General features: G+C 56.7%; 1 protein-coding gene across 1 annotated transcript; it reads left to right on the top strand.

The window, feature by feature from the left end:
* The first annotated feature begins 3,563 nt into the window (after positions 1-3,563).
* On the top strand, positions 3,564-26,025 carry EXOC3L2 (exocyst complex component 3 like 2). The gene is made up of 12 exons (XM_048223774.2): positions 3,564-3,625; positions 7,253-7,791; positions 10,643-11,276; positions 13,729-13,840; positions 15,012-15,113; positions 15,216-15,316; positions 15,536-15,646; positions 16,885-17,020; positions 20,094-20,216; positions 20,679-20,834; positions 21,627-21,748; positions 23,930-26,025. The coding sequence occupies exons 2-12, from the start codon at positions 7,269-7,271 to the stop codon at positions 24,216-24,218; spliced, it is 2,409 nt and encodes an 802-aa protein (XP_048079731.1). The 5' UTR covers positions 3,564-3,625; positions 7,253-7,268; the 3' UTR covers positions 24,219-26,025.

Raw genomic sequence — 26,025 nt, 5'->3', positions numbered from 1 at the left:
AAGTATTCACCTGCAGGGCGCAGCTGCCGTCTGGATGGGCAAACAGAAACTAGAGAGGCAAGGGCTTCGCTGAGGTCACCCAGGACTGTGGGGACCACCCATGCCCTCTAGACCAGAATGGGATGAAAGAAAGAGGGGCATTGCATAACCCGCCCTGGCCCCAGAATCCCACAGCCCTTGCATGGATGGGGTCCATGCCCTGCCCCTGTCTGACTGACCATCTTCTCGAGCCTCCGTTTCCCTTTCTAAAATAGGGGTGTGATGCTAACAGCAGTGTGTTGGAGTCAGCTCGAGTGAGCTGTTAAAGTCGCAGGAATTTTGGAACTGGTTGTTAAACAGCCATTAAAAAAAATTAAATTATGCAAACATGTAATTAAATAAATTATATTGAAAACAAAGGTAATACGTACTCATCACAACCTAATTATTTTACCACATTTTACTATTACCTGTGATCCTGAGGTTATTTCCATCTATTGTACGTTCACAGAGCTACGACTGTACAACCTGCTACTGCGTATCTCTTTCCCCAAAACCGCTTTTAGTGACGTCACTGATTTCGAGCTTGAATTAGTCATGGTGGGAATATTTACACCATAGAAATTGGCAAACGCCACAAATCAAGGCTTCCCGCCCCCCAGACAGCTGGTTGTGAAACATTTAACAGCACATCACTGGTTGATACTATCAGCTACATAGACTCACAGAGGCTTCCTTTGTGCCGGGCTTGGAGCCCTTTATCCTTCTGCCACCCTGTGAGGTTGGACCATCATCAGCCCCACTTACACATGGGGAAACAGAGAGCCTAAGAATTAAAAAAAAAAAAAAAAAAATCACATGCTGAAGGTCACATGGCTGGTGAGCGGGGGACTGAGATTTGAAACCAAGTTCCTCCAAACTCTGGAACTTGGGCTCTTAACCACTATGGCTTCCTGTCCCTGAAAAATAATAGCAGCAACCTCAGTCTGCAGTAAATGAATAAGACTGTATATGTAAATGCCTCGCACGCGAACAGATTAGAACTTTATTTATAAGTGGATGACATTACTCAGCAGGTGGGGCCCAAGGAGTCTCAGGGATGGTACGATGCAGAGAGGGAGGAGTTCAGGTTGGTGTTCTAGAAGTTTTGAGATCCCAAGGGCTCTGCAGGGTGAGGGGTGGGGTCTTGGGGCTGGCTTGGGGGAGCTGAGTCACTCCTTCCCAGGCTTAGCAGGGAGAGCTGCAGTTCTCCTAGCCACCACGAGGGAGCAGCAGATCACCTCCCTACACACACCTGCCCACCACACCTCAGGCCCCACCCAGGCTCCCCTGACCCCAGTACTGGCCCCACCCCATTTCCCAGACTGGGGACTGAGGCTAAATGAGGGGGGAGGCGACAAAATGATGAACCTTAAAAACAGTATGCTTAGCGAAAGTAGCCCGACGCAAAAGACCACTTACTGTATAATTCTCTTTATGTGGAATGTCCGGAATAGGGAAATCCATGGGGCTGGAAGCAAAGGGGAATGGGGAGGGGCTGCTAATGGTTATAGGTTTCTTTCTGAGGTGGTGAAAATGTTCTGGAATTAGATAGTGGTGACAGTTGCTGCATCCTTGTGAATATACTCAAAACCACTGAATTTGTGCACTTTAAAAGGGTGAATTTTAGGGGCACCCAAGTGGCTCTATTAAGCTACCCACTCTTGATTTTGGCTCAGGTCATGATCTCAGGGTGGTAAGACTGAGCCCTGCCTGGGGCTCCGCGCTGGATGTGGAGTCATCTGCTTAAGATCTCTCTCTGTCCCGGGATGACTGGGTGGCTAGTCGGTTAAGTATCTGCTTTCGGCTCAGGTCATGATCCCAATTGGGTCCCACATTGGGCTCCATGCTCAGCGAGGAGTCTGCTTCTTCCTCTGCCTGCCACTCCCCCTGCTTGTACTCTCTCTCTCTGACAAATAAATAAATAAAATCTTAAAAAGAGAGAGAGAGAGAGAGAGAACTCTCTCTGCCCCCCCCAAAAGGGTGAATTTTATGACATGTGAATTACATATCAATAAAAAATTAAATTTAAAAAAAGAGGAGCTCTGAAGCAGCTGTCACAGCCCACAACAGGCCAGCTGGTTCCAGCCAGAGCTACTCATGGGTCTTCTGATTACCACGATCCACACTGACCTGCTGCTGAGGACAAAGCCCCCCCCCCCCATCACTCAGTCACTCAAGTCACTCAACCAGACCCTTTCCCAGGGCCCATTGTCTGGCAAATCCAGTCCTTGATTTGAGGCCTTAAGACCTTGGAATCTTAACCCCTGACCCATGTCTCCCAGCCTAAGTGTCTACAGAGCCCTTCCTGGGGCCCAGAGAGAAGGAGTGATCCCTGAGCCCAGCCCTGACCCTAATCCCACACCAACCCCAACTTTGCCTAGTGCTCCCTTGTCCCAGGCCTAACACCAGGGACACTGTGCCTGAGCTCCAGAAAGACCACCTAAACCTAAAACCTTAAAAGTAACCCTAATCCTGCATTTAACCCCACCCGGTCCCCAACACATTCTCAGCCCCCACTGCACCTGCCATAGGCATCCCCAGCTTCCAATCCTTAGCTCTAATCTATCCCCATGTGTGCATTTGGTTAATAAATCTTTAGTGAGCACTTACTATGTGCCAGGCACATATCTAGGGATACAGAGATGAACAAGATAAGCAAAATCTGCTTTGAATTCACATTCCAGTGGGAGAGTCAGAAACTACACAAGGGAGGGACACCTGGGTGGCTCAGTCAGTTAAGCATCTGCCCTCAGCTCAGGTCATGATCTCAGGGTCCTGGGATCAAGTCCCTCATTGGATTCCCCGGTCAGCGGAGAGCCTGCTTCTCCCTCTCCCTCTGCCTGCCGCTCCCCCTGCTTGTGCTTTCTTTCTGACAAATAAATAAAATCTTTTTTTTTTTAAAGAAAGAGCTCTATAAGGGAGTCAGAGAAATCTTATTCAAATTGAGGAAGGTGATATAGAGGAATTGACAAATCAGAGCCAGTCCCTGGGGAAGAGAGGGCATGGGGGGTGTGGAGAAGAGTTTCCGCTGCTCAGAGAATGTCTCCTTTGAGGAACGAATGCTGGAGCTGAGGCCAGGGTAATGTCAAAGGAGGGAGCCATGCAGGGACATGGGGACAGGGCCTTTTAGGCAGAAAGAACCACAGAGAACCACAATTCCAAAGCCATGCCCAGTGCCACCCCCTTTTGGCCTCTAATCCCAGCTTCTGGGCCAGCAGAACCTCCCTCCATGTCTCTACTCCAGAGTGAGGACCCCGAAGGAGAGCTCTGGGCCCGTGTCCAGCCTTGGGTGTCTCCCCAGGGTGCCCAGGATGGTGTTGTCACCTTGGAAGGCGTGAAGAGCAGGCAGGAGGGGGGGGCGATTCCGGGTGGGGGTGAGGGTGGGGGCCGGACTGTGGCCTTGTCCTTCCCAGCCCAACCCCAGCTTGGCCTAAAAGGGCAGACAGATAAAGAGTCCTTCCCGCCCCTGGCCCCAGAGAGGGAGGGGTTTCCTGACAGGAAATTGACCTCCTCTAACCCCCCCCCCCCCAGTTCCAAGCTCTCAGCAGTTCTGAGGGCAGGACAGCCGCAGCAGGGACAGAGGGACGAAGGCACTGACTACGAGGTGAGTGTGCTGGAGGAGGGGGCAGGACCCGCATGCCCCAACCTGGGGGGCCCCCTGGATCTGGGCTGGACCAGAGGTGCTGAGAACACATGCCCTGAAGCCAGGAGAGGAGGGGGTGGGGGGGTGGGGAAAGAGAGAATGAGGGGTCTGACCTCAGGAGGGTGCCAGCGAGAGGGCAGGAGGAGCTGGGAGAAGAAGGAGGGTGCAGAGAAGAATCTGGGGACCCTGGGGATCCAGAGAAGCTTCAAAGAAGCCGGGAGAGCTTGGACCATCAAGGGAGACGAGACCTGAGCCACGGCTGGGTCTGATGCCCTCTGAGGTCAGGTGGGAAGCTGGGCCAGAGAGGGATGGGGGCTTGGAGATGGGAGAGGAGACAGGGCTGGGATGGAGAGGGAGCAGGAGGTGGGGTTCGGAAGGAAGATGTACATGAACTTGAAACAGGCTAGCTGGTGACAGGACTGTCTGGGGGCAAGGTCTGGCTGGGGTTGTGTGGTCGGGGTCCAGCGTGGACTCTGTGTGAGGGCTGTTCTCTCATACCGACCTGGGGACTGGAGGTGCTGCCTTCTGCAAATGGGTCAAGCTGCCCGTGGAGGGTTTAGGGCTTTGGGGAAAGGCTGGCAGCTCAGGGGTGGGGGGGGGGGGGGGGAGGGGGAGGAGCCGGAGCCCAGAGAGGGAAGCTGGTGGCCAAGACATCCTGTGGGAGGTCAGGAGGCTGGGGGCTTGAGGGATGCCTCGGAAGTGAGTCAGGGGCTGGGCACTGGGAGGCAGATGAGGGGGCTGGAGGGGGCAGGATGTCGGAGTGTTTGCAGGGGCGGGTGTTGGAGCCAGGAAGGGGAGAGACGAGGGGGGCCACTTTTCAGTTGTTGAGGTGGGGTCTGAGGATGCTGGGAATGGTTTGAGGGTATGGGATCCAGTTTGAGGGTGGACGTGGGAGCCAGTGGTGGGGGGCAAATCTAGTTTGGGTAATGCTGACTTCTGTTAGAGGGAAGTGGGAGCCCCCCCGTTTTGAGGGGGAGGTGGGGTTTTGGGGGGATGATGGAGGCAGTTCTGGGGTATGGTGAAGCCATCTGTGGGACGGAGCATGGAGAAGCCTGTTTGGAAAATGAAAGAGAAATCAGCGTGTGGCGTGTGGTGTGTGTGTGTGTGTGTGTGTGTGTGTGTGTGTGTGTGTGTGTGTATGCGGGGCTAGTATCAATAGCCCACAGCCATGGGGGCTCCAGGCAAGGGTCGCCAATGGTGACTGCCTCCCTTCGGGACAGGGGAACATGGAGACTGGAGAGAGGCTTGAGGAATAGCAGCTGAGGTCTAGAGGCTGAAGTCAGGCAGCAAAGAAGGGGGTCTCCACCATGAAAGGAGATGCTCTCCCTCACAGCCCAGCCAACTCAGGGCCCTCTGAGCATCGGCCTCCTTCCAGGTGCTCCACACACCTCCCCTCCACCTGCCCGATCCTGACCCTGTCCCTCACCTGCTCAGAACGTGTCCCAGTTCAAAACAACCTACATGTCCAGCAATAAGAGAACGTGTGAATGGCTGAGAGCCGACACGGTTTGGCCATAGCCCTACAGTGGAATAGCGCGCAACACTTGCGAGAAATCACCTAGAGCCACAGAGCGAGGCGTGGATACGTCTCCCATGTACGTGAGCCGAAAAGACAGCCCCTGGGCACCAGGTTGCTGGATACACATAGTACGATAGCATTTATAGAGTCTGAAACTGCGTGAAACAACACATTACTTCTGGCTACAAGTCTGTGGAGGCAGAGGGTAAAAAGTCGGCTTGGATGGATCCACATTCTGGATGCCGCTTTCCCTGAGGAAGGGCTGGAGCACGCAGGGTTGGGGAGGGGGGGTGTTCGGTGCATCGGTAATGCTTGATTCTTTAAAAAAAAAAAAAAAAGCCAACCTGAACCAAATAGAGCGAATGTTTGCATTGGATGCTGATAGGATTGGAGGCATAGGGGGTGTTTGTTTTCTAAATTTTTCTGAATTTCTGAATATTTAAACTATTTCATCATTTTAAAAAGTGTCCTTCCGTGGCTCCCCAGTGTCCTTGGGAAAAAGCCCAAGTCCCTCCTCATGGCCCTTCGAGGCCTTGCATGGCTTGCTCTTTACTGACCTCTCCAGCTTGACTCCTCCTCACCCACAAAGAATGAGGTCCTTTCCTCCTACTTTGTTTCCTGTTTAGCACCCATTCATTTCCTGAGCGCCTGCCCTGGGAACTGGGGACACAGTGGTGACTGAGACAGCCTGACCCTGTCCTCTCAGGGCTTCACAGTCCAGTGGGGGACCCAGACTCATCCCCAGACAGTGACAACTCAGAGTGGGCAGGCCTGGGATGTGGGAAATCCTGAGGGAGGCGACTCGACTCAGCCTGGGCATCAGGGAGGGCTTCCTGGAGGACGGGGCTTTGAGGCTGGGTCCTAAAGCATGAATGGAGTGGGGAGAACAGGTTTCCCTGTAGAAGAATCAACAAAGTCTGACACCCGGAGGAGCCTGGAGCAAGGAGGAGGAGAATGTGGGATAGCACTGGGGAGGTACCCAGCTGGCAGGTGAGGGCAGCTGAATTTTGTCCTGAGGGCACTGGGGAGCCATGCAAGGTTAAGAGAAGGAGAGGGGTAGGTTTGTGCTTTAATGAGGTCCTCAAAGGTGGGCTGGGGCAGGAGCGGGCAAGACAAGAGCCTGGAAACCAGGAAGGAAGTGGGGAAACGGAGGGGGCTTGGACTGGGGCAGGGGGCCGCGGAGAGGGAGGAGATGAGGGACTTAGGAGGTGGGATGAGCAGACTTTGGGAGATTTCAAGCTCCAAGAGGGCAAGAACTGGGTCTGCCTTGACCACCACTGTGTCCCCAGTGCCTGCACCAGGCCAATACCTAGAAAGCTTTTTTGTTTTTGTTTTCGTTTTGCGGGGGGAGGGGGGAAGGTGGTAAAATCTACAAAACATAAAATCCACCACACGAACCACTTTTAAAGTGTCCAATACGGTGGCATCTGGTGCATTCACAATGTTGTCAACCATCGTCACTATGTACCTCCAGAACATTTTCATTCCCAAAGGAAACCGGTCGCTCCCCAGCCCCCTCCCCCAGCCCCTGGCCACCGCTCCTTTCTGTCTCTATGGATTTGCCTGTTCTGGACATTTCCCAGGAAGGCTTTGCTCGAGAAATGAACGGAGTGGGCTAGAGGTGACGGGTGTGCTGGCGGGACAGGGGAGTTGAGGCAGGGGGCCACGTGAGTGACTGGCTCTCTGGGTACAGTCCCTGTGCTGCCTCCACCCTTCCTGGGCTGTGCCAGCTTCGGAAGGACCCTTCCCCTCTCTGAGCCTATTTCCTCATGGACTAGGACGGTCCACAAAGACGATGAACCCTCCAGGTAGGAGTAAGGCAGGGAAAGGGTCCGAATGCCAATGTTTGGGGGGAAACCCCGGAATCGACAGGTCTGGGTGTGAATGCTGGCTTCATCCCTGAATCGCTGTGGGACCTTGGGCATCGTCTGGAAAATGGGCATAATAATAGCACTAACCTCACGGGATTGGTGGGTGCTCAGACCAGGGCCTGGCACACAGGGGCATTATCGTCAATCATCAACGCCACTACTGCCATCAATCCCACTGATGGACTGTTGTTTCCCCAGGTCCCTGCCTGTCAAAATGCCCATCCCGAAGAGTCTGGGGGTGGCAGACCCTAAGGTGCCCCGGGCGGGGACGCTGCCCCTGAGGTCTTCTCGGAACCCCTTCGAGGAAGTTCCAGGATTGGAGGAAGAGGAGGTTGGGGAGCTGGGGACCCTGCCCAACGGAACATCTTGTCGCCGCCGCGCCACCCTGGAGAAGCTGGCTGGCCTGGCCCCCTTCCGGTTGGGCTGGAGCCCTGGCCGGCGGGCAGGCAGCCCCGGAGATGGGCAGCCCCGCTCTTTCCTGGGCCGCATGCTGACGCCGGGGATACGCAGGAGCTCGGCAGATTTTGGTCTCCTGGCCAGGCTTCAGGGGACCCGAGCCCAGGGCGACGAGGAGGCAGCTGGGGAGGCTGCCCGAAGACTGGCCTTCCTGAGACTGGGACGTGGGCCCAAGCCCCGCCGGGCGTCATTGGCTGAGAGGGTAGTGCCCGCAGGCGAGGCGGCTCCTGAGCCCCCGCCCAAGGTCCCCGAGCCCCCAAAGATGAAGGAGCCTCTGTCAGGTGAGTTGGGAACCCCTGGCCAGACCTGGCCTCCACCTGTGACCCCACCTCCGTTCACTTCTCCAACCTCTGTTTGCCCAGCTCCACATGGGACACCAGTCTGCCCCCCTGGGGTCCTCATCTCCATTACCAAGCCCCCCTCCCCCACTCCAGCTCCAGCTCCACACCCACCCCCAGTCCATCCCACTCTCCACCTGCCACCCCTATTGGCTTCAACCTCACCCCCAGATCCTGGGATAAGTGAATCACCAACTTTGGTCCCATCCCCTCCCAGTCCCTTCCCTACCCCTAGTTTCAACCCTCCTTCCCTCCCTCCCTTCAAATGCAACCTCCATCCCATCTCCTTTCAAAGTCTCCCCATCTAACCTTGATCTTCTGCCTCTCCCTAACCTCCGTACCCCACCCCCTTCCCAGCCCCGGCCCCAGACCACAACACCCACCTCCACCTCCTCCCTCACCCCCACTCTCTTCTCCTTTTCCATCCCACTCTGAACCCCAACCCTAGCGCCATCCCAGTCCCAAACCCCCAGCCTCCGTCTTCAGCTTCATCCCTACATCAACTCACGTCCACCTTCCACCTGCATCTCCCAACTGCATCCCCCATGGTCTGTGTTCGGTTCCTGGGGCCACCATAGTCATCGAGTCCCACAAACCAGGTGGCTTAATCTATCGAAATCTATTCTCTCAGTTCGGGAGGCCAAAAGTATGAAATCGAGGTGTTGGCAGGGCCACGCATCCTCGGAAACTCACAGGGGGACCCTTCCTCCTCTCTTCCTGCACCTGCTGCTTCACCAGGCACCCTGGGAGCTCCCTGGCATGGGGCCACCTCACTCCTGTTCCTTCGTCTTCCCTCGGCCTTCTCTCTATGACTTCCCATCATCCTCCCTCTGTGTGTGTCTGTCTCTTGTCCAAATCTCCCCTTTGTATCAGAACACCAGTCATACTGGATTAGAGCCCACCCTGTGATCTCATTTTAACTTGATTACCTCTGTAAAGACCCTGTCTCCAGATAAGGTCCCTATTCTGAGGTATGGGGGGTTAAGACTTCAAACACCCTTTCTCTTGGTGGAGGGGGATTGCACAATTCAACTCGGGACACCACACCTGTCTGTAACCTCAACCCCAAACTACCCCAAACCCCAGTATCTTCTTCAATGTCTTTTTGGTTTCCACCCCATACTTATTCCAACCTCTTCAGCCATCGCCACCTTGGAACACATCTGTGTGCTTATTCCCAACCCATCCCTCTGTCCAAATGCCATCTTTAACCATCCCTGTGCCCAAAGCCAGGACAACCGCCCGCCCACTGGGTCAGGGCTGTCCCGCCTACACCTGTGACTGGGTCACCGATTTAGCCTCCTGCCCAACCCCCAACCCAGACCCATCTCAGCACCCACCTTCACCCCCAACCCCAAGCTAGCCTCCCCCTTGATTCTTAATCCCATCTCCACCCCAACCCAGAGTCTGGTCCGAACCCCCCATTCCCAACCTCCACCCTCGTTCCCGGCCCCAACTCATGTCCAAAGTTCATCTTCAAACTCACAACCATTACCACCTTCTTTCCATCCTCAACTATCACCTAAATCCACCTCCACCCTCGTCTCCACAGCCCCCCCAAACCCCAGGTGTCATTCTCAACTCCTTTCCCATCCCCTCTGCAGATGTCACCCCAACCTCACCCTCATCCCTTCTGTCGGTCCCATCTCTGATCCCCAGCCCTGGCTCCATCCTGCCTTCATTCACCCCATCCTCACTCCTAGCCCCCCCCACTCCAGGGCATGCTGCCTCAGCACCGGGGACTCAGGAGAGCCCTTTCTGTGCACCCTGGACATCCTGGCCAGAAGCTATTTCAGCCCCAGCTCCCTGGGGACTGGGAGGGCACTTGAGGGAGTGAGGAGGGGGTGACTAGAGCCCCCGCCTTCTGGAAACGGATGGGCAGAAATAGCGCTGGCCAGGAAACAGTTTCTCTGCCAGGGAGGAAGTGGAGGGGGGTGGAGGTGTCGGGGTAACCCTGGGCCACCAGGACCCTCCCTTTGCCTTCACGCAGAGGCCTCCCAACCTCATGGGGCTGGCTCTTGGGGGAGTCTGAACTCAGAGTCTCAAATCACCCCCACAGCTCTCCCACCCCCAGAAGACCCCCCATCTCTGGTCTTGCTAACCTCTCCCCACCTCCAAGCCTCCACTCTGCTTCCTGATCCACCCTCTCCCCCTACCTGGCTCAGACCGGCCTTCCACCAGCCCACCCACTGCCCAGATGTGTTTCTCTAGTTCTGATGCCCTTTTCCTGCCCTTGCCCCTCAAATACCCTGACCCCTTCTCATATCATAAACCACTCCCCAATACCCTCTGCCATCCCCTGCCCCCTGACCCTCTCCCTTCTGCCTCAACCCCTTACCCCCACTTCCCCCTCCCCCCCGCCCCCTCCCATCCTCTTCCTAGTCTGATGATACTCTGGTCCTTTGACCTACTTCCCTTATCCAGATACCTATTCAATTGCCCACCCCCCTCTGCCCGTCCCTAACCCTCTCCCCTCCCTTCCCCCAGGTCCTGGCCCTCTCCCTCATTTCCCAAGCGATCCCTCTCTCCCCGCCCCTTCATCTCCTACCCCTCTCTGGTCTTCCTGTCCCTACTCTCCTCATCCTTCACCCCTGGGTTCCCCTCGACCTCCTTCCTCCCTCACCCTGCCCCCCGCCTCCCTCGCCCGACACCCGTCCCTCAACCCCTCCTCCCGGGACGTCCCAGACTCCTTTCTCGGCCCGTCACCTCCCCCTTCCCATCCCCCCACCCCCGATCCCCACCCCGGGCCTGCCCGACCTCTTTTCTCGCCCTGACTCTCGCTCTGCCCCCACAGTGCTGGAGATCCTGAGCCTGATCCAGCAGCGCGAGCTGGCGCGAGCCGACGAGCACATCTTGGAGCTGGAGGCCGAGGAGCTGGCGTCGTCGGGGGGCGGCGCGCCCGGGCCGCCCGGGGCGGAGGGCGCGGGCGGGGGCCGCCGGGCGCGGGACGTGGCGCTGCTGTACGAGGCCCTGCAGCGCGAGCTGTGGGCGCTGGTGCGCGAGACGCTGGCGGGCCCCGGGCCGGGCGCGGGCGCCGGGGCGGGCGCCGTGGCACAGCTGGGCCAGGTGCTGCTGCAGGAGGAGGCGGCCGACGGGCGCCGGGGGCCCGGGGCCGCCCGCAAGCTGCGCGCCCGCTGGGCCGAGGCGGTGGGGCGCGCGGCGCGGGAGCGGCTGGAGGCGGCGGCGCCCGGGGCGCCCGGGGGCCTGGCGGGGCAGCTGGAGGCGCTGCGGGCTCGGCTGCTGGAGGACATGGGCGTGGTGCGGGGCCGCCTGGCGCCCGCCTACCCCGCCGGCCTGGGCGCCTTCGGCGTCTACCTGCGCGGCTACCACGGCGCGCTGGCCGAGTGGCTCGGGGCCGCCGCCCGCCGGAGGCTGCCGCTGGCCGACCGCTACGCGCTGCTGCACTGGCACAACCAAGTGTACCCCAGGTGAGGCGGGGCCGGCTGCCCCCGGGTCGCCCAGAACCCCCTCCCTCGCCCCAACACACGCTCCCCCAGCCCTGGCCTTTTCACTTGCTAAGGACTCTTCAATCCTAGAATCTTCAAACCGTTGACCCTTCCGGTCCTCGGCGCTTGAGACATTGACATTCCGAGCCTCTGAGCGCGGTCCACCCTGCCCGAGCTAGAACCTTAGCAACATCGGTCTCTCCAGTTCTAACACATCAGGACCTTGCGGTCTGAGAACCTTAGCCCTGTGGACCCTTCCAGTCCAAGGACCTCAGCGCCATCCACACTTCCGCCCTTGGACGTGTAGCACAACCAACCCTTGCAGTCGTAGAACGGTGGCACTGGTGATCTTTCCAGGTCTAGAACCTTTGCATGGTGGACACTTACACCCCTAGAACCTTAGCACCGTGGACCTTTCCAGTTCTAGAAGAAAAGCACCATTCCGCTCCTGCATCCTTAACACATCTACCCTTCCAGTCCTCAGCACTGTGACATTTACAATCCAAGCGTCTGAGAGCTATTCAGCCTTCCTTGCTAGAACCTTTTTTTTTTTTTAAAGATTTTATTTATTTATTTGACAGAGATAGAGACAGCCAGCGAGAGAGGGAACACAAGCAGGGGGAGTGGGAGAGGAAGAAGCAGGCTCGTAGCAGAGGAGCCTGATGTGGGGCTCAATCCCACAACGCCAGGATCACGCCCTGAGCCGAAGGCAGACGCTTAACCGCTGTGCCACCCAGGCACCACTCCTTGCTAGAACCTTAGCGACATCAGTCCTTCCAGTTCTAAAACCTCAGCGCCCCCAGCCGGAGGACCTCAGCATCTCAACACTTCCACCCTTGGAATCCTAGCGCTGCTCACCCTTCCAGTCCTAGAATCTAGGCATCTTCGATCCTTCTTGTTCTAGAAGGCTTGCATTGTTATTTTTCCATTCTTAAAATCAGCACCATTGACCCTTCCAGGCGTAGAACCGTAGAACCGTCACATCATTGACAGTTAAACTCCTAGAATCTCAGCAACATTGACCATTGATCCGCACAGTCCTAGAACCCTAACACCTCCCACCCTTCCAGACTTAGAACCTATGAGCACCATTGGCCCTTCCAGTTCTAGAAGCTCAGTGCTGTGGACCCCTCCAGTCCTAGACCCCTAGCATCATTGACATGTATACTATTAGAATCCCAGTACTGTTCACCCTTCTGGTCCTAGAATTTAGCTCTGTTGATCGTTCTCATCCTAGAACCTTTGTACCATTGACCCTTTCAGTCCTAGAACCTTAACACCACTAATCCTTAAATATTAAAAACTTAGCGCCAACATCCCTAAAATCTTGGCATAGTTGACCCTCAGAATTCTAGAACCCCTACACTGCTATTTCTTAGATCCTAGGGCAGTAGCCTTGTTGATTCTTCCAATCTTAGAACTTGAGCACTGACAATTTCAATCCTAGAACCTTTGCATCAATGAGACTTCAAATCCTAAACCTTAGCCTCATCCCCTCTTTAGAGCCTAGAACTCTGATACTATGGATCCTTCCAGGGTTAGGACTGTAACCCTCTTGGTCCCTTGAATTCTATAACCTTAGCCCTTAGAACCTCAGCACCATTGATATTCCCAATCCTAAAATCTTCAAACTGTCGAGACTTTGGATCCTCAAACGTACCCCTTCTTGTGGCCAGGGGATGGAGAATGGTGAGCCATGACTAGGTCACCTACGCACTCCAGGGAGAAGGGAGCTGGCCACACCCAAACCACATGTTGCCAAGCGAGTGGGCAGGGTGTTTCCTCAAACAAAATCATCCTGCTGTCACTAGAAGAATGGGAAAGCAACAGCTAGTGACATCGACCTCCTAGATCCCCTTTGGGAATATGTGTTAAGGACACTCTCCCACCACCTAGGAGAGACGGAGGCAGGACAGGGAGTCTGGAAAGCTTCCTGGAATGGCGGGGCAGGAGTAGGAAGACGGTGCTTCTGGCTGAGAAGATGCCACGGGCAAAAGCTTGGGGTGCATGTGGGTGGGGGGGATAGGGAGACTGATGGTATCACGCAGGCCAGGTGTGCAAGACTGTAGTATCGGGGAGTGAGGGCTGGACCGGGGAGGCCTCCAAGGCCAGGTGAGGTGGTAGGGACAAGGAGCGGAGGTGGGAGGGAGCTTCTGTCTGGTGAAGATCATGGGTGAGATATTGCGTGCCAGACCATCAAGCCTGGACTTGACCCCTGCAAGTCTTGCCCGGACACCATTCATCAGGGAACTGACTCAGAGAGCTGGAGCCAGGGGAGCAACAATTCCAGAGACTTCCTTTGAGGGATGAGCAAAGCCAGTCCCTAGAGAGGAAGGGAGTGGCCCAGGGTCACAAACACACTGGGTGTGGAGGGGTTCAGTTGCCCAGATCCCCCTCTCACAGACCTCCCTGTCTCTTGTTCCCCCATTCCCAGAGAGGTCCTAGGGCTGGTGGACCTGGTAGCCCTGGAGAATGGGGAGCTGGGACCCCTTCTGTCTCCCGGCACCCTGCGGGGCTTGGAGGATGAATGTGTCACAGACGTTAAGGTACTGGGGGACTTGGGAGCAGGGAGCTCTCTGCAGGGAGGGAGGGCTCTCACTGGGTTTAGGGGCCTCTCCTCTCCCCCTTTTGCTACTCCCATTTCCCTCTTCCGCAGACTTCTGAGTTCTGCCCCAAAGACACAGAAACGTAAGCCCGTACTGATCACTTCTATTTTAGGTTTGCTGTTGCTACGCAAGCAGCCAGCCAGGCATAGAGAGCATCAGTAAAGGTTCGATACATTCCCATACTTCAAATCTTAGAGCAAGGTCAGCCACAGAAGCTCAGCTCACAGTCACAAAGACTAGCCGAAGGAGGGCATCAGAGCAAGCTCTGCACCCAAGCCGGGCAGACAGTCAGTGTGGTTAATAACTGGCCAGGCATGGGTACCACTCAGCAGAATGGTCCAGCCATGAACACCCAGCCTGGCCACAGGGCTGTTTCCCACCTGAATGCCATCCTGCCTCAGCCATAGGAATTAGAATCTTTGTAACCTAAGAGCCTAGAATCTCAGACTCCAACATACCTAGATTCTCAGATTCATCGAAGGGAACATGGGACCAGAGAACCAGAGATGCATGAACCTTAGAATCCCAGACCCTTGGAATTCTGGAATCATAGAATCTGACTCTTGAGCAAATTGTTTGGCAGAACCTGGGGACCAGAGCCTTAGGACCGTCAAATAATGAGACAATAGACCCTCAAACTCTCTGGCTATCAGATGGAGGATTCCAGGCTCTTTTTAAAAAAAGAAAAAGATTTTATGTATTTATTTGAGAGAGTGAGCATGAGTGAGAGAGAGCACGAGTGGAGGGAGCAGCAGGCAGAGGGAGATACAGGCTCTCTGCTGAGCAGGGAGCCCTGTGCAGGGCTCCATCCCGGGACCCTGGGATCATGACCTGAGCCAAAGGCAGATGCTTAACCAACTGAGCCCCCCAGGCGTCCCCAAAAACTACAGACTCTTAGTATGAAGCTCCAAATCACAGACTTAGGGATGCAAAGGGCTGGGGAGGTTTTCTGGACCAGCCTCCCTCCTCAATGTAACCTTGACAAGTTCAGGAGTAGAACCAAGCAAGACATGCTTGGGGCTAAGGTGTGGGGACCATGGTGGGGGGGGAAGGAGGGAGAGGCTCCCAGGCGCCCCTGACTCCTGCCTTTCCCCCCACCTTCCCACTCCAGGCTCAGACGCGCGCTGCCCTGCTTCGGGTGCTGCAGGAGAATGAGGAGTACTGGGGGAGCACGGAGGACCGGCCCAGCAGCCTGGCGCAGGATGTGTGCGAGGTAGGGGGTGGGGAAGAGGAAGGAGAATCAGCGGGAACAGTGCCTGGGTGGGAAAGCAGGACCTCCCCCCTCCTCACCCCTTCTCCTCTCCATGGACCGCAGCTGCTGGAAGAGCATACAGAGCGAGCACCCCGCATCAGCCAGGAGTTTGGGGAGCGGATGGCCCACTGTTGCCTGGGGGGGCTGGCGGAATTCCTGCAGAGGTATGTAGGGCGGGGGGGGGGCAGGGGCACAGGGCTGGGGGGGGGAGGCATCAGTACCCAGGATCCAAAAGAGAGAGGAGAGATGAAAGGCAACCAAGTAAGAAAGGGCAGGGGCGCGTCAGTGAGGATCACAGGCTTTGCGGGGCCGAGTGCCCAGCCAGAGACTCTTCTCCAGCGGTGATCCATCTGTCACACGCCCACCCTTTCTCCTGTCCCCAGCTTCCAGCAGCGGGTGGAGCGATTCCACGAGCATCCAGGAGTACGGGAGCTGCTACCTGACACCTACATCAGCAGGACCATTTCCCTCGTCAATTGTGGGCCCCCACTGAGGTGAGAGCACACAGTGGGGGTGGGGGTGGGGAGAGGGCCAGTGGCCCTGACAAGCTGAATGGGGGTGCCCAGATTCCAGGCAGGGATCCCAGAGCTCGCCCAGAGCGACAGGCACATGGGGCCTTAGAAGCATAAAACCCTAGGCAGTCCTAGAAAGAACCTTAGCATCACAGAGCGCTAGAATTCTGGAGTGATTGGAACAAGGGAGTGTTCTAATTATAGACACCTAGAAGCCAGACTCGAACACTCTAGGAATTACAGATTTCTTTTTTTTTGCCTTTTTATCTTACTCTCCTTTTTTATTAACTCATTCTTCATGCATTTGAAAAATCGGTTATGCATTCACATGGGTCAAAATTAGAGATACAATAGGGCATACAGTGCAAAGCCTCCCTCCTACACGCTCCCCACCTTGCTTATTGCTAGAGTCTGCCATATCTCTGCTGGGGCATTTGATATATTTACCCGTAAATACGTGTAAATAACTCTATGCGTGCATATGCATACCTCATGCATATGCATATTTGTGTGTGTTCATATGCATATTTCATGTGTTCACTACATCTATATTCACAAGTGAATATATTTCACTGTGTGAATACATATTATTCCTTTTCCTTAAAAAAAAAAAAAACACCTGCAAGTGGTAGACCATTGAACACACTTTTGTGCCTTTCCCCTTAAGAGCTTGGAGACTTTCCTGTTAGCACATGGAGTTCCCACATTTCCTTGTAAGATCTGAACTGTGTTCCACTGTTTAGATATACCATCATGTATTTACTGTCCCCCATGAATGGAGAGTCAGCTCCACCCTTTGGCAGAGAAAAACCTGGCACACCTGTCAATTCCCACAAATGTGGGGACCCTGAGGGACACATGCCGGGAAAGGAGCCTGCTGGGATTTTGGGCAGAAAATGCCAAATTGCCCTCAGACCAGGTTACGGTCCTTTCAGTGATGGAAGGTCATCATTAAGAGAAATGGGAAGGGTAGGATTTCAGAATTAGAGATGTTTAGAATCACATTCCACAGAGTTTCCACATCCCCCCAGCCTCCCAGCTATCCCCTGATACTGCTCAGCCCCCAGACTCTCCCCAGAGCCCCTGACTTTCCCCAGCTCCCCATCTGACCTGTCCCTCCTGTGCCCCACAAACTAAGTCCATCTAAGGAGGGAGAGAGGTCCCAGCAGTTGAGCTGAATATTGGGGCTCCTTGACTTTTGGCTCCTCTGATCCCCACAGAGCTCTGGCAGAGCGCCTGGCTCGGGTGGGGCCCCCCGAAAGTGAGCCAGCCCGGGAAGCAGCAGCCAGCGCTCTGGACCGAGTGACCCGGCTCTGCCACCGAGTCCTGGTTGACCTGCTGTTCCAGGAGCTGCAGGTGAGTGAGGCAGGGGGCTGGCGGGGGGAGGGGTATGTGTGTACCAGGACAGGGGAGCACCCCGCCAACCTGCAGTTCCTTTCAGCCCATGACTCAGTGTTCAGGAAGCAGGCAGGCGGTAGGGGGTGATGGCCTGTTTGGGTCATTTGGGGGGGCAAAGGGGGCTGCAGGAAGGAAGAGAGGGGAGGATATGGTCAAAAGGAGGATGGAGAGCTACCAGCAGAAGGGGCCTTGGGGATTGGGTGGAGCCCCTCCCCACTGAGGGCCCCCAGATCCCTGCCCAGCCTCTCCTAGATCCCAGAGCCCTATTTACCTCGGGTCTCCTGCGTGTGCCCAGAAGGGGCGGCAGTCTGTGGGGTCGGAGGTGGGTGAGAGTATGGGCAGAGCAGTGGGAGTGTCTGGGAATGAGACAGAGGTGTGTGTGTGCCTGGCCGTAACACACGCTCGATCCACATTGTACATCCCAGCTCACTCAGAGCTAAAGCTAAAGTCCTTCCTGTGGCCCCCAAGTCCCTGGATGATCTGACCCTTCCCTCTCTGACCTCGCCTCCTCCCGCCTGCCTCCTCCCTCTGCTCCTGCCCTACCAGCCCCTCGTGGTTCCTTCACACGACAGACATAGTCCAGTACCTTTGCACTTGGGGACCCTTCTGTTTGGATTCCTCTTCCCCCCAGCAGCCACATCGTTCCCCTTCTCCCCTCTTTCAAGCCTTGACTCAGATGTCACCTTTTCCCTGAGACCTCCTTCGACTGCCCTATTTAAAATAGAAGCCCCAAGAGGAGACTCCCTTCCCCACTCCCTGCTATGTTTTTCTCCAAGCACTTAGGGCCACCTGCACTCTGCTATGGCCTTTGCTTTTTTTTTTTTCTTTTTTTTCTCCTCCTCCCCAATCCAACTCCTCCCACTGGAATGTTAGCTTCTCAAGGGCAGGGTTTGTTGGAATGTTTCTAAAATAACTTTTTATTATGGAAAATTTCAAACATACACAGAAGCAGGCAGAATGACAGAATAGCCTCTTGGTGGACCAGCTCCAGCCAGTTAACAACGCCTGGCCAATCTTGTTTCACCTCTCCCCTACCCCCCCTACCTCCCCACCCCACCCCTGCCCCCAGATCCCCGACATCCTGTCATCATCTTTCAACACTTCAGCCCGCATGTCCAAAAGATAAGAGATCCTTTTTTAAACGAGCATAACCACAGTGCTGTTTCCATACCTAACACAGGGAACAGTACTTCCCCAATATCAGCAAATATCAGATCAGTATTCAGACTCCCTGGACCTGCTTACGATGATCAAATGCTTGGAGTTTTGTTTGTCTCATTCCGCACTGTGTCCCCCAAGCGTTCTCCGTGTGTCCCCAGCCACCCACCCATGGCTGAGCCACAGGAAGGGCTCAGAGAGTGTTTGTTGAGTGACTACATGGATAGGTGTGTGCGGGAAAGTGAGCGAGTGGGGGGATGATGGGGGTGCTGGGAAGGGGATACGGTCTTTATTCCTGGCCCGGCTGTGCTGCGTCCAAGTAGGGGGACCTGGGGCAAGTCACTGGTCCTCTTGGGGTTTCTGTTTGCTCATCTGGAAAATGGACACAGGAATTCCAGGCTTCTCGGGCAGCTGTGAGAAAGCAGTGATCCCGGCTATAGAGTACTTAGCTCAGTCCTAGACCACGGGTTCCGGCTGATACCTTCCTAAAAATACAGGGTTTATAGGAACAGAGACATGCCCTCAGCCCGGCGCTGCAGCGAGAGCATCAGCTCATTTAATTCATGCCTGCTTTTCGACAAAAGGCCCCATTTTGGGAGGTTCAGACAGCTGGGCTACCAGGTTACCGTTGGAATGAGAGAGTAGGAAGTGGATGCAGGGCAGAATGGGATAGGACCTGCTTTAGACCCCGTGGATGCCAACCCTGGATGTCCCCAGCACCTCACATTCCCCAGGGTCCACCCAGACCACAGCACCACTTCCCCCAGATCCAACTGCTTGTCCCAACTCTTGGATTACGTCCAAGGGCCTCCCTCCCCTCCCCCCATAGAAATCCTATGAATTCTACCCTCTGGGCTCTGCGTTCTCCCTCCTCACCCCTCTTACCCACTTCTTTCTCCCCTTCCTCTCCTTCCAGTACCCCGCATTTCTGCCTCAGCCTGGCCCCTCCCATCAAGATCTCTGTATAAGCCTGAACCCTGCCATCTGCTCTGAACTTGCAATGGCTCCCCGGTGCCCTCAGGAGGAAGCTGGGGCTCCTTACAGCCCTGTGTGCTCCAGCCCCACCCACCCACTTAGCCCCATCTCCCCGTCTCCCTGTCACCTGTTCCAGCTTCAGGGCTCCATGGAACCGCGCAGTCACACAGGACCCCCTGCTTGGAAGAGCCCGAGCTTGCTTTGCTGCCCTGCCCTTGCTGTCTTGAAGTTATTAATAATTTTTTAAAAGATTTTTATTTATTTATTTGACAGAGAGAGACAGCCAGCGAGAGAGGGAACACAAGCAAGGGGAGTGGGAGAGGAAGAAGCAGGCTCATAGCGGAGGAGCCTGATGTGGGGCTCGATCCCATAACGCCGGGATCACGCCCTGAGCTGAAGGCAGATGCTCAACGACTGCGCCACCCAGGCGCCCCTTGAAGTTATTAATAATTTTGAACAAGGGCCTTCCGTTTTCATTTTGTACCGGCCCTGCAAATTATATAGATGGTCTTGCCAGCTACACTGACCCTGTTTCTGATCCTCTGACATGAAAACCCCTCTGAAATCCCAGTGGATTTCACGCCCCTCCCACACCCCTCACCTGGCTAACTACCACCATCCTCAGGCCCCAGCTCTGGTGTCGCCTCCTCCAGGAAGCCCTCCTTGACTCTCTGTGCTGACTCAGGCATCCGCTCTGGGCTTCCTAAACTCCTGTGTTCCCTCTTCCCAGCCCTGACCACTCTGGGAACAGCTTTGGGGATGGTCTGTCTCCCTCCCTGGACCGTGCGCCCTCGGAGGGCACAGCACTGGTCCGGCTCTCCTCTGTGGAATTGGTAAATGGAGAAAGACTGGGGAAGGGAGGAGAGCTAAAGCCATCCCCCCATTCTGTCCCACCTAGCCCCACTTCAACAAGCTGATGCGCCGGAAGTGGCTGAACAGCCCGGAGGCCCTGGATGGCATCGTGGGCACGCTGGGCGCTCAAGCCCTGGCCCTGCGCAGGATGCAGGATGAGCCCTACCAGGTGCGCGGGCTGGTCGGGGGAGGGATGGGCGTGAGAGTGGGGGAGCGGGAGCACTCCGCAGGGGGGAGACCCCTTCAAGGTGCGGAGCAGCCCTCTCCGGTGAGACGGGCGGCGCTCTGCGCGGGGTCTGCGGGGAGGCAGATCCGCGGGTACTGGGGTGTAGGGTGGGGTGCGCACACGTTTGGGGCCTCTGGGAGGTAGAACTCCCGAAAGCGTGGAGAGGGGCTGGGACCGGGCACCCTTTGGGGGCCGGCAGGGGGTGTCGGAGAGCGGATGAGGGGGCAGAGGTCACCGTTGGGAGTCGGGAGGGCTGCTTGGGGGGCCGGGGGCGACGAGGGGGCGCGGCGCCCTGTGGGCAGGGGAGGGGTTCCCGTGGGGTGCCCGGGGTGGGCACGGGCGGGTGGGGAGCGGGGAGGGCGTCACCGGCTGCTCAGCAGCCCTTGCGTCTCCCCCGGTCCCCAGGCGCTGGTGGCCGAGCTGCACCGGCGGGCGCTGGTCGAGTACGTGCGGCCCCTGCTCCGCGGGCGCCTGCGCTGTCGCTCGGCGCGGACCCGCAGCCGCGTGGCCGGGAGGCTCCGGGAGGACGCGGCGCAGCTGCAGCGGCTGTTCCGGCGGCTGGTCAGTGCGGCCCGGGGGCGGGGGGCTCCGAGACCGCGGGAAACCTGGGCTCCCGAGAACCCGGACCCGATAGCCGCGGGCGGGGGGCTTAGAAGGAGGCCTTCACCCAATTTTCAGTACACAGTGACACTTTGATCCTGGCCCCGCACGCGGACAAGTCGGCTTGCTCCCGGCGCAAACCGGCATCGTGTGCCCCGGGTCCGGTGGTGGTGATTCGATCAGTTCAGTCCTGCCCAGTGTTTAGGATCAGTTCAGTCCTGGCGCAAAGCTCGCACTCCCGAAAACAGGGGCCGTTCTCCTGAGCACAGAGAGAAGCTAAACGCAACAGAAACACAAGAATCTTGGCGTTCCCAAATCCAAGAATTTAAAACGACCAACTCTTATTTGTACCCAGTTGTAATCAGCAGGACCGGAAGGGCTTCACTCATCCGCATTTCCAGGACTTTGTAGTCTGCAGTACTTGGAATCGCGGGGGGCGAAGGGTGTGTCATTTTATTGGGAACGCAGGGAGACCTCTCGCCCAAGTAATCTTTTCCCCTAAGGGTCACCTTTTGCAAAAGAGCTCTAGGTTTGGAGGGGTGTCCCCGAGCCCCTGATGATCCCCAACACTGGGAGTAGATACATTTAGATTGGATTTGTCTTCAAATTTCCAAAGCTTCCAGATCCTTCCAAACCTCTGATCACGGCCTGTCCTCTGCCCGGCTTTACTGAGAAAACGGAGGCCAGGAGGGGTGCGGTTTACCAGGAGGGGGACCTGGGGCCAGAGTGTGAGCCTGGGGCCTTCCCCTGCAGGAGTCCCAGGCCTCGTGGCTGGACGCCGTGGTGCCCCATTTGGCTGAAGTCCTGCAGCTGGAAGACACGCCCAGCATCCAGGTGGAGGTGGGGGTGCTGGTGCGGGACTACCCGGACATCAGGTGAGAGCCCCCCACCCCACCCCCACGCCGGCCTGGCCTCTTGTTGCTCGCACTGCCGCCGCCAGGCCGAGGACTCCCGGCCTTGGCATCCGTCCTGGCGTTTCCTGCTCTTGGGCGAGGGAGGGAGGCGGCGAGCGTGTCTGACGGCCGTTTCCTGCTGGAACCAGGGCATTATTAATACGATTTCCCTCCTTCTCCTGCCGTCGCTGCCGCCGCCGCCACCACCAGAGCTCGCAAACAAACAGGCAGTCACAGGAAGCCCAGGGCAGGGGGGCGCGGGGCCGCCGGCGGCAGGAAGGGCCAGCCCAGCCGGGGAGCCACGGGGGACACGGGGACACGCACGGGCACAGGGGCGCACACGCACTGGGACAGCAGCAGGCGCCGCTCAGATCCTGGTGGGCGTTTCCTCTCAGTGGGACCCTCTCCGAGCCTCTCCCTGGGGATAATAGCACTCTTCCCATAGGATTGTTGGGGGGAATTCTCTCATCCTCGGTCAACACCAGCGTTACCCTGGTCATCCACCAGGACAGCAGGACCAAGACCAAGTCTTGTTTATTGAGTCCTTATGTCAGACCTAAGAAAGCATGTTATTGGCGCACTCTATAAGTAGGGCCTATAATAAAAGTTATTTTAGAAAATGATATTCAAGTAATGGCAGTGCTGTTCAAATGCTAAGCATCCTTAGAGGCTGGCGGGAATTAAGCAGATTATCCCAAATGGCACAGCCAGCAAGTTGCAAAGGCGGGACTTGAACCCGGGGCAGGCTGGCTCTTACGCTGGTGCACCTGATTGCCACCCCCCACCCCATGCCATTGGTGGTGGCAGTCCTGCAGGGCTCTTCAGCTCTAAGACATTCTGTGTAGCCCCACAACACCAGGGAGTGAGGCCCCAGCAGGGTTTAGGCTCCAGGGTTGAGGGCTTGGAGGGGAGGGTGAGGATTCTGGAAGCGATGCAGGAAGGACAGTTCTGGCTCTGGGGTGTGGGGCTCTCTGTCCTTGGGAAGACACGGAGCCCTGGAGTCCTTGGAGGGGGGGAGTCAGCCTTCCTCTTGGACTGGGGCTTCTGATTTGGCATCTGCTTCTGAACACGAAGCTCAGTTTGAAAGCTCTCGAGCTTTTGGAGTGCTTCCAAAGCCGACTTTGGAGCTTGTCTGGGCCACATTTTTGGATGAGCAAATTTTGGAGCAGTGGTGATTTCAAACCAGGGGTGTGGGGAGGGGAAGACGCTGAGCTGCCTCGAAGGGGGTAGGAAAGGCCCCAGAGCTCTGTCTGAAATGAAAGTTCTGGAAATGACTGTTAGGGTCAGGCTCTTGAGTCGAAATGTGGGGATGGTCCTGGAGTTTTGGCCCCACCATCTGTTGCTGAGATGGGGGTGAAGGGAAGGCTCCGTTGTGATAGATTTAAGGGCAAGGGTTGAAAATAGAGTTCGTTTTGAGACAGAGTTTCTGGGTGAGGGGAGGGCCCCCTACACCCAAGGTTAATTTTAGAGCACGATTCTGGGGCTGGGGTCAGGGGTGATAAAGGGGATGAAGGTACCATCCTGCATGGGCTCTGGGCTGACAGATCTTGAGTTAGTTTTGGATACGGGCTGGGGAACTGCATTGGCGGAGAAGCTTCCAGACCTGGCCTGGGGGGAGGGGGAGGTGAGGGTTCGGATGGGAATGTGGGTGAGCCCTCCTGGGCAGCATCTGAGTGATGGTGGGGGGGTGTTGGAGTTTGCGAATGAAGATGAAGTTAGGGTTGCTGCCGATCCCGGAGCTCAAGCAGGTGTGAGGGGACCAGAAGGAAGCCCGGAGGCTGTCTGAGCTGAGTTGGGGCTGAAGATTGAAGGTTAATCAGGAGCTAAGACCAGGCGGCAAAGGAAGACTCCTGTGCTGGGTGGAGAGTGAAGGTTCTGGAATCAGTTATGAGTGGAAGGATTTGGAAATGGTTGGCAGCGAAGTTCTGGAGGGCGTGCTGGTAGGAGGAGGGTCTGGGGGGACTAGAAATGGGGAGGGACTGGGGGCTGGGACGGGGAGGGCTGGGGGGCAAGTATGGGGAAAGGACCTGGAGAGGGGCTTTAAAGGGGCGCCAGAGCTAAGGCAGGTTCTGGGACGGATGGGGGCCAGGTGGGGTTCACAGGTGGGCTGGTGTGCGTCTGGCATAGAGAACCCCATGCACCTGTCCCTTCCTCTCCCCCCAGGCGGAAGCACGTGGCGGCCCTCCTCGACATCCGCGGCCTGCACAACACAGCCGCCCGCCAGGAGATCCTGGCTGTGGCCCGGGACCTGGAACTGTCTGAGGGGGGAGCCCTGTCACCCCCTCGGGACCGTGCCTTCTTCTCAGACATCTCCGTGCCCCGCCCACCTTTCTGCCTCGGCCTCCCTCTCTTCCTGGGCCGCCTTCCCCTCTCCCGGCTGGCCAGGCCTGGTTTGGCCTGTCTGCCCCGGCTTCGGCCTCTGTCTCCATCACGGCCCCCTACCCAACGCTGAGACTCTCCCAGCCCTCCACCTCAGTGCCCCCCATCTTTGCTGCTGACAAACCATCCTCCTGTATGGGCCCCCTCTTGACTCCCTGCCTGGGACCACAGACACCCCGGGGATGGAAAGATCCTCAGAGGTCTTTTCGGCCATCCTTACACCCCCCGTATAGAAGAGAAACAGGCCGGAGGGAGCAAGGACTTTCCCAAGGCCACGAAGCCCATTCCCAGCACCAGCTCCCGGCCAGTGTGTGGTGGGTGGCGTTTTGGAAAGCTCTACAGAAGTATCCCAGGCCCCCCCTTTCCCCTCACCTCAAGGTCTGGCCCCAGTCCAATGTATTAAGGAATGTACGATACTTAGAATAAAGAGGTTTCTATTTAACACAAGGAAGGGCTGAGTCCCCAGTGTGTGGGGGAGGAAGGACCGGGGGCAGGGCCCAGGGCCAAGGGCTTCTCACACGCCCGAGGCTGGGCTGGGGTCCAACTCCTGGGCAGGGCACTGGAGGCTGAGGGAGGCCCCACAGGCCAGAAGCAGGCAAGCCATCCCATTTACCCTGAGGCCCCAGGCCCCGTGACTCTGGGGCAGGCCCTCGGCCGCTCTCAGCCAGGGTCCCTCATTTTGTCAATCCCAAAGTGCCTCTCCTTCGTTCCTGGGCCTGATGGTTCCACCTTGGCACACCCCACCCCCCTCCATCCATCCTCAGCCGGGAAGCTGTGTCAAGAGAGGAAGGAGGTTGGGGGCAGGGCCGGCGGCATCCAGGGCGCCCTCCTGGGTTGATGCAGGAAAATCTCAGGGTGGGAAAAATTCCAGTCTCTCACCCCCAGTCCCGCCGGATCCTGGTCCCCGCGGAGACCTTGAGGTCACCTCCCTGCTGACCCCTGCCCCTCCGGCCTGGTTGGACAGCCTATGATGGATGCTTCCTGGTGTGTGTGTGTGTGTGTGTGTGTGTGTGTGTGTGTGTGTGTGTTTGTGTGTGTTTCCCTGAGAAGTGGGAAGGAGAAGGCAGCCAGGGGTCAGCTTTGGGGCTGGGGTTGGAACCTCACCCACATGTCAACTCAGGAAGGTGGGGACTCAGGACTCTTGGAGCCTCTGGGCTGTGTGACCTTGGGCAGGAAGCTGCCCCTCTCTGGGGAACGAACGGCTTAGCCTCTCTTTGCCCGGGCCAAGGTGAGCCATCCAGAGGATGTACCCTCCTCACTGCCACTCCTAGGAGGACACCTCCAATGTCACCGAGGTACAACAGAGGAGTTGAGGAATGAACGACAGGTTGCAATTTGTAGGCATTTGACAAAGCACGCATGAACCTCAGTGTGGCAGTATTCTTTCCAGACTTGGGTCCCCCCTTTAAAAAGAGCTTTACGGAAATAGGATTTGCATGCCAGACAATTCATCCCTTTGAAGGTCTGATTCAGTCACTCTTGGCATATTCGCCGAGTTGTGCAGCCATCACCCCAGTCAATGTCAGAACATTGTCATCATCCCCAAAAGCAACCCTGTACCCCTTAGCCGTCTATCCCCCTCAGGCCCTGGTGACCACTGGTCTACTTTTTGCCTTTGTAGGATTTGCCGATTTCGGACATTTCATATAAATGGGATCATAGAGAGAGAGTGTGTGTGTGTGTGTGTGTGTGTGTGTGTGTTAAGAACACTTACCATGAGAGAGGCTTCTGGATGGCACAGTCGGTTAAGCGTCTGACTCTTGGTTTCGGCTCAGGCTGTGATCTCAGGGTCCTGGGATCGAGCCCCGCATCGGGCTCCGTGCTCAGCGTGGAGTCTGCTTGAGATTCTCTCTCTTTCTGTCCCTCCCACTCATGCTTGC

This window comes from Ursus arctos, unplaced genomic scaffold, assembly GCF_023065955.2.
Source record: "Ursus arctos isolate Adak ecotype North America unplaced genomic scaffold, UrsArc2.0 scaffold_19, whole genome shotgun sequence".
Classification (NCBI taxonomy): domain Eukaryota; kingdom Metazoa; phylum Chordata; class Mammalia; order Carnivora; family Ursidae; genus Ursus; species Ursus arctos.
The sequence above is the reverse complement of the archived record's forward strand: the minus strand, read 5'-3'. Positions and strand labels throughout refer to the sequence as shown.

Excerpts from the sequence above, each read along its gene's own strand:
- EXOC3L2 (XM_048223774.2), top strand. The coding sequence starts at position 7,269 with ATGCCCATCCCGAAGAGTCTGGGGGTGGCAGACCCTAAGGTGCCCCGG. Across the intron at positions 15,114-15,215 it reads TGGCGCAGGATGTGTGCGAG|CTGCTGGAAGAGCATACAGA; the intron begins GTAGGGGGTGGG and ends CATGGACCGCAG. Across the intron at positions 20,217-20,678 it reads TGCAGGATGAGCCCTACCAG|GCGCTGGTGGCCGAGCTGCA; the intron begins GTGCGCGGGCTG and ends CCCGGTCCCCAG.